We start from the raw sequence: 12,264 nt of genomic DNA on the forward strand, positions 1-12,264 counted from the left end.
CAAACAGGTGCTAATTAGGTGTACAGAAAGGCCACTGAGGATAATTTATGTATCTCTCTGAAACAGAAAAAATGAATAAATGTTAATTGCTTATATTATACAACAAATTATTTTCTAGAATGGCACTAAATTAGCTGCAAATATTATAATTACAAAGTAGTGGGTAATTTACTAAAGATTAATTGAAATGATTTAGGGCAAACAGCATATTTTTGCAAGGCAGCATTAATGCGTTTTGCACAGAAAAGAAAAAAAAAACCACTACAAAAAATCCTCAGTGGTTTAACAAAGTACTTTATGTACCTCATGAAAGCATCAGTGGCTTCTCTCGTGTGTCCTTCTCTAAGAAAAGCATTACATTTTTGCAGGGGAAATCACTATAGTGTCGATAATAATTAGAATGTCTGAATCAGCCTATTAAAGGACCAAGACAGAGCTCAACTGCGTGGGAGCGAGGCAAAAATCAGCTTCATTGTGTGTCCAACAGCCTCTTTGGAGAGCTGTATGAACTGCGGCCGTTTACTGCACAAGTGCTTCAGCAACTGCACCAGCAGATTGAATACATTCCTCTGAAAGCAAAATTTCACCATGCAGCAATAGTTTCATTTTCCTGAACTGAGTGCAGCAGTTTCTTGCATCCAAGCTTCGTACTGCACTGCATGGAGTGCAAAGGAATGGGGCTCAAAACAGAGACAGGGAAAGGGACTTAGAAAATTGTTCTAGTAACGCTGACTGTTACATCTCACTTTTCATTAACGTGTGTCCTCTGTCACTGAAAGAACCACTGTGATCAGTGAAAAGCAAAAAACGATAATGTATGACACAAATGCTCTCGGCTACTTGTGATATAAGCACTTCTGATACAATGCTAGTCAGTGTGCAAGATACATTTTAGGGAATGTTCCCTATGTGTACAGACCTGTCTTTACCCCTGTAGAGAGAGATGGAAAAAGCATATGTATCAATTAATTCTTGCTTAAAAACTGGGCTGAAATCCTCTTGAACGCATCAGTTATGAAATCTTGACTCTAATTTTAACTAAACACTATAATCTGTTTAATGTGAAGAGGCCCATTCAGCAACACAAGGACTTTCCAAACTCGTTTCCTACTGAGTATCTCACTTTAATGTGCTTCAGCTTCTTTCACTTGAACAGGTCTTGTTTTAAACTAATCGTGTGCAGTACTGAATGAGAATGGCTCAATAAATTTGGGCAAAAAGGCTCATCTAACATTAAAAACTAGACTGCACACAGCACCCAGCAGGACAATATTAAGACACATAGCCTTAGGGATTCAAACTGAAACATAATCATACATGGTGCAGTCCTGGTAACAAAAGGAAATAGGAATATATTAAATAGGCATGTGACTTAAGAGATGAAAGAGATATGAATCTCATAGCCAGATACCCATAAACAGAGCCTCTGAAGTAAATGCAGCTGCACATTATTATCTATATTGCTCTACCAGGCTCTGACAGACATCTGTACCTCAGAAGGTTCATTATGGAGTGAAAGAACAGAATCACAGTTCTTTACACAATGACCAAGTATCTGATCTGCTCCAGGACAGGGCATAGCATTTGCAACAGGCAAAACAGAAAAAAATGCAAGGTTGAAAATGAGCTGCCAATTTACAGAGTGCAAGCAAACTGCAACGCAAGTGCAATTCATAGGAGGTGTCAGCAAAGTCGCCTTAAAATGTAGTCTGTAGATTCTCCAGCTGCTCTCTGCCTGTCCAGTCTCCATGGTCTAACTCAGAGAGGTGTAAAAAGCTGCTTGAAAACTAGAGGGAAACGCTTGGCTCAGAGCCTCAGAAAAGACAGCTGGACGTTGTCATGCACTGGCACATTGCAGCCATACACACTTTTGTCCGTCTGTGTTGGCTTTTCTCCCTGATGCATCCATAGCCATGAAGGAGAACAGTGACACAGGAACTTTCCAAACCTTTCACGTGCACCTGATGGAACTGCCTAAATAGCAGTCAAACACTGAGAGGTGGCTGCACGTCCACAGCAATTCCACCTTATTTGCTAAGAAGATACATCACTATCAAGAGGAAAATATAGGTTGATTCTACTCAAGTGCATGACAGCAGCAGCAAGCAGACTTTCCTACACTGGCAAAATACTACAAGAAGGTTGTAGCTACATAATAAACATCCAGGAAGCAGTGGCTGCATACAACTCATAACTGTGAGGTAAAGCTACAGCAATGGTCTCAGACTGCTGTGTTATTTTACATTAAGGTTACACAGACAAGTTCAAAAGTATTTCCAATTTACACCTTTTCAATTACTGAGGATTACATGTGTCCCTGATATCAAAATAAGATTTATTTCATATATTCATCCAAAAAGGAACACTTCTTGTCTGATGAAGCCATTTTGTCTTGCTTTTACTAGTATAGTTTTTCCGTTTGATGGAAAATACTTTTTCATATGTAAATGCAACTGATCCTCAGGAAAAAAAATCATAAGGTATCAGTAAAAATATTCTGCATTGCTCTTAAAAGCTGCACCACTTCTGATGCACATTATGAACGTCTTTCATGACCAGTACTCTTCTTACAGAGTAAAAGTACATCATTGTGAAATGCATTGGTAGCAGCTGAATCCTCTGCAGTCTCTTCCCCTGTCCTGTGCCTATTAACAAAATGAATCGATGGACCTGCCTTACCCTGCCAGTTGAACTTGTTCTGGTTTCGTCACTAGAACACAGGAGCTTACAGAATCATATGATCACAGAATCAGTGCTACCTCAGTCAAAAACTAGCTAACCAAACCCAAAATTCAAACACTTAGTTTTTCAGAGGTTTTTGTTTAGCAAGGTCGTGAGATTTCTCAAGAACAAAAAGTCCTCTGGGTGAGTTATTCCACACATGCAACTTGCCCTGTGACAGCTCAGTACGAGGCTATCTGGATCACTGGCCCCCCTAAAAGCACAAAGATCTCAAAAGGACATGCACATTCCAGGTATTCAAGTTCCCACTATCCAAGTGAGAAATTAAAAGGCCAAGCCGCCTTGCTGAAGTGTGGCAGTGTTTGAGCCTAACCCTGAAACCCCATCCCTACCCACAGGAATACTGACGGAGACTTAAGGGTGCAAATGCCAACATGTGTGCCTGAGTGATGACTCAGGATCTCAATTGTGAGAACGTACTATGTTCATAAGCATGAAAAATGTTATATTGCTTCAGTGAAGCCACGGTGATCAGTATCACCTGAGGAGCTGGTGATGGATGTGAGCACTAAAAGCACATTTCTGTGTGTGCGCAAACCAGGCTGTTTAACAGCACCAGTCACAACCGATCTGTTAAGGCTGCAAGGAGCAATGGTGTCCTTTCACAGTACATCTCCTCAGGTAGAAGTGCACTCTTCCCAAGGGCAGTGACAACGAATGCAAAACGTGGCATTTGTAATGATGGTTCAATAGACTGGTGCAGCTCCCAAACGTCGGAAAGCAGTGGACAGACATTTTTGTACCTTTGGGAAACCTGATTTACACTGATAAGATTTGGAGAAGCCCTAATGAGTGATATTAATAACCTTAGCATACTGAAAAATCGGAACACAAAGTAGAAAATATTTCATGTTAGCACATGAATCTTTTTCTATTTCATCTCCTTGTTTCAATGTTAAAATTGAACACTTTTAGAAATCTTTTTTTTCACATTAGAGCCAACTCCTTCACACCTGGGTGTGTTGGTGGTTCTGATTACACTTCTACATCTGCCAATGAAAACTTACAGCACAATTAGAAAAAAAAAGCAACAACGAAGGCCCCACCTCTGCAAATATAATTAGACATGTTCACTAATGCTATCTGACAACACGGCAAGCACAGTGGGTCTTTGTCTGGTTGTGTGTTGTGTTGTCCTGCATTGTTGCCACTTTACATACAATGGCACTCAGTAATACTGACACATAACAGCTTCTATGAATCAAGATGTCCTTCACAAAGTATCAAGATTTTTTAATGAAATGCCTGAAGCTGATGAGTAAGTCATTGGGTTCTTCTTCTGAATGATGTCGGTGGCTGTGTAACTCTAAGTATCAAAAGAGATGCTCTACAAAAAAAAAAAAAAGATAAGTGTTTTATGTTCAATCTTATAAAACTGTACACAGTAACAGTCTACAACATGAAAATGGCCATTAAGTTGTTGTAACAGTTATGAAATGCAGCAAGTATAACAATTCTAACGTTTCACTTACTTATCATTAATCACCGAATTCATACAGTTTTGTTTATATATATTCAATGGTACTGTAAACATAGCTGTTGGAAAACACACATTGACACTCAACCCATTAGAAGTTTAGTACTTTCCATTTGAAAAGTTACAATATATCAAGATATGATGGATTAAAAAAAAAAGAAGCCTTGAAATATAATGCACATTTTGTCATTTTCTAGGATAGAAATTGAGATGTGATAGAGAATATTCCAGATTTGACTATTTTACATTTACACCTATAGTGATAGAAAACTTTAAACATTAAATGTAATTAAATAGTACAGAGTTTATGAAACAGTTATTTCAGAGATTCACAATGCCCAAAATCTTGGTTGTGTATAACAGGAGCTCCCATTAACTTACACCTCTCAGTCTTTTATGGAAAATTTAAGTTATTTTCTCTTTAACAACATGCCGACAAACTGAATTTTAACTGAACGATCTCCCCTCCCCACCCTCCCCCCCACTGTACAAAACGGCATTCAACTGAAGAAGATGCTTGTATTTCCTGTTGCTGGACATGCATCCCATAGGCCTTCAGCATATGTTTGAGCATTTGGTGATTCCATTTTGTGGGGCAGGGAAACTCACTCTCGATGTTGCTCTCAGTAAACAAAATGTTCCTAATTTTTGCAATTGTTAAGGCAGCTATGCTGATGTATTAAACATGCCATGTGCTTTTGTGTGGCTTCCTACAATCTAAAGAGTAGCAGTGAAAAGAAATTTCAGACATGCTTTGATCTTCTCGACCATTGAGTAATTTCATCCCGTTGGTCAAAGTACTTCACTTCAACATGTTTTACAACTGCAGATGTAGATTATTAGCCGCTCACTGGAGAAACAATGCATGTATGGGCTTAGATTTGAAGACTGACCATTCCTTTAATTTATCAGAAAAAAACTTCAACACAACAGCCAATATGATTCCAGTGAACGTAACTGAGAAGAACAGTAACACACGTACACAGTTCTCATGTTCTCAATTATTTCTATCCCATAACTAAAGCTACTTGAACTTCTGTCATCGTTTTCTCTGCATCCTGGCTGGGCTTTGTCAGAAGCTATCTTCACTCTAGGTGAGGACACTTCCTATCTGCCAACTCCAGCCCATTGTTTAATATTCATTCTAATATATCAAGTAAAACAGATAGCTATTTAGCTTTGCTTTCTCTGGGTAAGGCTGCAGGTGTAGGTGACAGTGAACAGAAAGGCTTGTGCAGTGGCTGCAATCGTGTGCAGTTATGGGGGGCAAGGCCACAGAACTGCTAGTGCTGTTAAAACAAAAAGTGAGGAACTCAGGGCTGCACTGCTCCCATTTCCAGTTACGCTGTGTTTAGAGGATGACTTGACAGTGCTTGTGGTGGTTGTGGTGACAATCTTTTTCACAGTTGGTTTTGGTTCATTTCTGTTTTCTGGATGGGTTTTCTTGTCCTTGAGTATATCTGAAAACATGAAAGTAAATGTAGGATTAATCACACATCTGGAACATGGAATGGGATACGTACTCTAGCCTGAATAACCAAACTGTGTATGGAGTGACAGGATGCCTATATTAACGTTTTAGTTGAACCCAGTGGCCACATCACTTTGCTAGGCACCCACTGTTTTGCTCAGGAATTCCAGCCCAGCCTTCTGGTAGACAAAGCATAAACCTGGCCACAGTTTAATCCCTTTAAAAATACCTTCATTTTTACCTGGGATAGGAACTGGTTTGTGCTAGGGTTGACCAGTTTTGTAACATGCCCCAGTGAAATAACTGTCAAGTTGTTAAGCTACCACAGGAGGAGAGTTGGAGAACATGTTGACTTAATTCATAAGCCAGCTTCCTAGCTGCTTTTTGTATTGCCTTTACTTTAAAGCAACACAGGACTTTCGGTACGGTAGGATGAACTGGCAAGAAAGGCTACTAACACAAAGAACTACATAGGTGTCTGATATGGCCTGTTCATCAGCGTGGACAAATAAAGCGGCTGCAAAGAGAAAATGCTTTGAGTTTTGTTCCGTCATTTTCCCTAGTAAATACAAGTTGTTTTTTTTTTTGTTTGTTTGTTTGTTTTTTGTTTCACCACTAAGATATGGAACAGTTGCATGTTATTTATTTATTTATTTATTTTCCATCCCTCCACATGCATTTTGGGGCAGTTTGGGACACTGTGTATGGAAAGGATTAGATATGCAAGAAACTAGTATCAGTAGTCTGTTCTTGCAAAAACACAGACTTTTCAAATGAGAAAACAATTGATAAAAGTCCCCAGTTATCTTTGCAAGCATCACTGCGATCTTACTGCCATTGAGTCCTTCTCTGGCATTGTGCAAAAAATCAGCACTTCCTCTAATGATGACATGATCTGCAAAAGCATAACCTAAGTGTCTGGCATATAACCGAATTCTTACCTGCAAGAACTGATAAATTAACAATAATTGTTCAGGTCCAAGCTATAATTTGTGATACTAATGAATGCAATGCACATACACACATAAAGCAAAAACTGTAATTTTATCATGCAAATTCAACAACAGCCCAATCTCATAATTAAAAAACAAACAAATAGAACCCCCCTCTGAATCAGAGAAGCAAGTTCTTGGTAGAAACTAGAAAGGCAGAAAGTATTCCAGACATGTAAATGCAATCTGAGATCATTGTCTGCATATCAGTAGTTCTGACCAACCATCAATAAACCCACTTGATAATAAAAATGAGCTATTGTATTAGGAAAGCACACACTGTTCTTGCCAGTATAAACAGTAAAAGAAATGCAACAAATTCTTCCATTTTATCATAATGTCAAGCAGCTGAACACCACACAGCCTTTTGCTCACTGCTTCCCCTTCCCCAGTGTTCCATATATACATGGAAATATAAATATATTTATTTACAAAGAAAGTGCTCAAGCTTCTCATTCTTGGTCACCATTTGCTGACCAATGCCCAGCCAGTCCCTAATCAGAGGCAGCCCTCTCAGTCACCTCACCCCAGTTTCATAGTTTTTCCACGTGCCACCATACAGTATGGAATATCTGAGGGCAGCTGTCCCGGCTCTGTCCCCTCCCAGCTCCTCACTGGCAGGGCAGCACACAAAGCTGAAAACTGAAGTGCCCTCAGCTCTGTGCAGCACTGCTCAGCAACAACTAAAAGATTGCTGTTACCCACATTGTTTTTCTCCTAAAGCCACAACGTGGCACCACACCAGATGCTGTGAATCATCCTTTGCCCAGCTGAAACCTGCATCAACAGTGACCCAGAGGATCCTGTGATTTCTGAACCTGATTCAAGGCTTACTGCAGAGAAGGGACACAGCTGGCAAGGAATGCAGTGGGAAAAAGGCAGTTTGCCATTCTATTCCAAATTGCTATGGCAAAATGTTCCTCAATTCCAGCTTGCAATGGAGCTAACAGAAGGGGGGAGGAGAAAAAGCACGCTGTAAATATTTAGGAAATACCAGTATTCTGAGGACACTTTAAAAAAAAAAGGACAACCTTCAGACTGTCATTAAAGTAAATTAAGGATAAATCATGGAAGTAGGTGTGCTCTGACACTGCCTAGACTCCTTTCCATCACTGTCATTTTCCTTTCTGACTGTGGGAAACGCACTGCTTCTCTGCTGCCTCTTATATCATCTCAGTCTGCTGACTTCAGCTCTCTGGGGCCAGCTGATTAAATTAAGACCTCACTCAGGTAAATCTATTCCCCTCTTTCACTTGGCCATGTCCAGCATTGTAACTTGATTGGCCTCTATAAATCGGGCAGACTGAAATGTATTAATTCATTTATTTTCTTAATATTGACCTAACCAAAAAATCTAAGGTAAGATTTAATGCTATCAGAGAAGCCGTTGGTTTTTAAAAGCTTTCCTCTCAGTGATTGCTTAATGCACTACATAACAAGCATTAAATAATACATTAGAAAATTCTGCCTTTATCCTTTACGTGGAAGGGACTCTGAATTCAGAGTTACTCTGAATTCTCTCTTTGTCTTTACAGCAGAGTGCTTCTCTGACGGACAATTCTGACGTAGGACTCTAATTAGCAATCTGCTTAAAAATAAATAAATAAGAATAGCCCTAGTCCTAACCCAATTCAGCATCTTTTTCAATCCCATATTCAGTTTTTAAGTCACAAATTTCAGCAAAAATTTCATGTCCTTTTCCAGTTTGTTCCAGCTGCTTACTCACTCCAGGCTTTTGTCTGAGATACTCAGAGTTAAATGAGTTTTTCTCTCAAACCTTTTTCTCAGAGTCAGGGCTGGTTACATTCAGTCTACTACTGACATTCAAAAGGCAAAAAGATAGTATGGTAATTAAAGTGTCAGTGTGAAGAGTAGCACAGAAATGAAACTCCAGTCTCAACAAAGTGAACCCCAGATGGTTCAATACCCAAGAATCAACCCCACAAATCATGACTTCAAGAAACAGAAGCCCCAGCTTCAGTCTATTCTGTTTACCTTCTGCATTTTGAAGCTTTGTGCTTCCCAAGTAAAAGCTCTCTCCATTGCTGGGAGCTTTCTTACCATCATCACCCCGTTTCTTTCCAGAAATGGAGTTTAAATCTTTGAAGACTAGCTAACCTTATATAGATGGCCTATGGACCTTGGTATGTGAACTTCATTCTACACTTACTTTTCTCATGTGATACATTCACAATTTATGTTAATAGAAGCATATACTTCTAATAACATGTGTTTTAAGATCTGTACTACACTATGCAGCAATCACAACACAGCACCTGTGCTTTCCCTTATCCAGGCTTCAAGCATGAACACTCAAATCCTGCCAGAAGGGATACTCAGTGCTGGTAGCTGGCTGCCCAGCAGCTCCCATGAACAGCCACCCAGGACCCCTGCCAGGGCCTAAGTCTGCTGTGGTCAGCGAAGATGGCCCAAGTCCCCTTAGGCACCAGGACCCTGTGCAGCTCTGTGAGTCCAAGGGACTGAGTCCCACTCCTTAACTGATCTTTCATCTGCATTAACTGTAGTTAAATTCACAGCTTGACAACATTAACAAAACACATAATTAAAATTACTTGACCTCAGTGTTTAGAGCATTTAGGATTATTTTCACCTCAACAATGCAACTGCAGATTGCTACCCAGTAATGCATGTGCTGGCACTGAACTTCTCACAAATACTTCTGTGAATCAATGCCATTCCTCTAAGAGACTAGCCAGGATAAAAGGGAGACAAACCTGTCATTGCCATCCAATTTAGGTGTGGGAAACCTCCCCTGCAGTGAGGACTGAGTACACCTTCCAAACACATTTGGTGAGTCACACACTACAGCACACCTTAATCTCAGCCAGTCATGATACAGTGGAAAAATCATGTGGGTATTATTTTTTTAGGTTATTACCAAGTTAGCTGACACGAGGTCAGCAATATTGGCAGCCCAGACGTTAGTTACGCCTCTCTAGCCTAAACCTTTTGCAGTTGGCTGTCCTGGCACTGGTAGGAATTATCAAACTGATTGGTGCACTCACACGCTATTGCTCGCTAATGAACAGCATCAGTAAAGCCTACTTAAACATCTGTGGAGGCTTCCTATTGTCCTGCCAAGGGACAAACAAGCTCATCAGCTTAAAAAGAAAGGAAAAAACTTCTCTGATTTTGGCCTTCTCTTGATTTGACTGGAGCTCGGTCCTCTCTGTGATTGCAAATGGTCAGTGTGACAAAGTCTTCTTCCCTAAAAGAAGGGGACAGACTCTTTAGCAGGTTCTGTGGTGACAGGACAAGGGGAAAAGGATTCAATCTCAGGGAGGTAGGTTTAAGGTGTATATATAGAAAAAAGTCTTTTACAGTGAGGGCGGTGAGGCTCTGAACAGGTTACATAGTGTTGTGGTGGGTGCCCCATCCATGGAGACTTTCAAGGCCAGGCTGATCAAACCCTGGGCAACCTGATCCAGCTGTGGTGTCCGTGTGCAGTGCAGGGCACTTGGGCTAGATGGCTTCCAGAGGTTCCTTCCAACTCTAAGGATTCTATGACTATGATTCTAATTACATCAAGCCATGCCCATACATTTCTTCCTAGACTTTCCTGCAAACACTCTGCTTTGAAAAGACTGAATGTCAGCATCTATGATGACAAATTAATTCCTGGTTTGAATGTCTCCTGATGGTTACAATGAGACACAGGTCGAAAGTGAACTGTGAAAGTGAAAGTGGTCAGTCCTTACTTCACTCCCAACCTTGTAGCTCTGCTGCTTGATTTCACTTTGATCATAGCCTTGGTTTTGGCAGACAAGACTGGGAGAAAATTAAAACAAGGTGCAACTTGGTGGAACTGGTGCTTAAATTACAGTAGATGCTGCAGTGTTATTACTAGCTTTTTATCACCTCTGGTAGCAAAAGCTGAAATTACTTCTACGTGTTCAAAGGAAGGAACTCTGAAATTGCGAAACAATGCTGTCACCATAAAATGTAACAGCAATTTCCAAATAATCTATTATCCTGACATTAAGATCAGCACTAATTATTTCCAGTTACAGCTGCAGCAGACATGGAAACTGGAACACTGTGGAAATGGGAATGCGAGAACTCCCAGCGTGTGATGAACTCATGATACAACTGTCAAAACGTGGGATTTGCCACTGTCTGCTACGTAACACGAGTGAAGATTATGCAGGTCAATCAGTCTGTTTAGTTTTAGCTCTGCAGTCATTCTGTTTCTCTTTTTAAGGAGACTGGAAGAGAAGTGGGATCTGTGGGAGATCACTTCCTCCCTGTAGGACAGCAAGTGAATTACTTTATTTCTCAAACGCTTTGTGCATTCTGAGTTTAAATTCTCCAGGGTAAGAAGAACCTTCGCCACCCTCCTCAAGAAATAACACTGCCTGGGACTTTCAGGAGCTACAGTTATAAAAAAGAGTCAAAGGTAAGAATGAGAAAAAAAATACAATAAAGAAGAGTCAGGAACAACTGCAAGACAATTTGAGGTGTCAGATGCCTGGAAGCCACACTTAGATTAAGTGGCAACTCCCTCCCCATTCACAAACGATCTGTTGTCTATATATATGGAAATCCAAAATATAAATAAATGAAAATAAATCTTAGCTGTACTAGTGTAAGAAACCCATCACTATATTTGCTTGGCTTTTGATATACAGCTACCATAGCAAACCCTGCACGATTTTCATGAGCCATAATAATATGTATGCTTTGTTCTGAGGGCTGAAAAGTAAACCTGCATGTATAAGTGCCTCAGCCCCTAAAATGGTATATGTCAAAACAGAACACTCCATCTTTTTCTAGAGAAGAAATAATCTAACCTAACAAACCTTGTGTGATTCAGCAATAGTTCCATTAATCTGTCAGTCACTGGCAAGAAAAGGTTTCGTCATTTTGTTTGTATTAATATAAGACTTATTCAAATGCAGACAAGCTGAAAGTATAGGCTTAAAACATGTCAAACATCTTTTACATTTCCTGGAAACATCTGTTTTTAGTCTAGTCCCAGGCACATGTTTGTGGTTGTATGCTTAAGCTTGTTTCGCTTGCCAGATACCTCATACATACTGCAGCACAGCTGACATGATATCCTCAGACACAGCATGGAAGTATCTGTGAAACATGATGTTCCCAGTAAATCTGTTGAACTTTTATCATAACTTTCTTGTAATGAAAGAAACAACTAAAAAGCTCTGTGACAGCTTTCTGCCATCACTGTGTGGTGCAATTAATTAGTTATGTTTAGAAATTCTGTACATGCCTCACTGGTAATATCCAGAAGACGGAGAGTGATCCTGATACTGCATGCCTCATGTGCTCAAAACTCCTATTAAACTTAATGGGAGTTTGGGGGGATGCGAGGAATGCAGGACTGACCTTTATAGCTGAAGATGAATGTGCACTCTAGACTTCAAAGATTAGGTACCCCTGCCAGTCTGGAGTGTGCAAGTGATCAGCACGCCAAGTGCCGAAGGCATCTGCTAAATATCACGCCACAGCTCAAAGCTGTGTAATTAAGAAAAATATAAACTGGCTCAAGGAAGAAAAATATTAGTAATAATTGAAAATGCTTTGGCTGTTGCTTTTGTCCT

General features: G+C 40.1%; 1 protein-coding gene across 3 annotated transcripts in view; it reads right to left on the reverse strand.

Annotated features, from left to right (window-relative positions):
• Nucleotides 1–4,705: 4,705 nt before the first annotated feature.
• Nucleotides 4,706–12,264, reverse strand: part of LOC122161356 (glypican-5-like) — a 363,065-nt gene continuing 355,506 nt past the window's right edge. For 2 of the 3 annotated variants that reach the window (XM_042820739.1, XM_042820743.1), the window contains one exon: nt 4,706–5,679. In XM_042820739.1, coding sequence (XP_042676673.1) covers nt 5,477–5,679 — 203 coding nt within the window. In that variant the 3' untranslated portion in view covers nt 4,706–5,476. Of the gene's footprint in view, nt 5,680–9,864; nt 9,912–12,264 lie in introns of those variants that run through there. The other variant, XM_042820740.1, reaches the window with a different exon arrangement.

Source organism: Centrocercus urophasianus, unplaced genomic scaffold (assembly GCF_019232065.1).
Source record: "Centrocercus urophasianus isolate 14NV4802_14NV808 unplaced genomic scaffold, USGS_Curo_1.0 seq_19, whole genome shotgun sequence".
In the NCBI taxonomy this organism is placed as follows: Eukaryota; Metazoa; Chordata; class Aves; order Galliformes; family Phasianidae; genus Centrocercus; species Centrocercus urophasianus.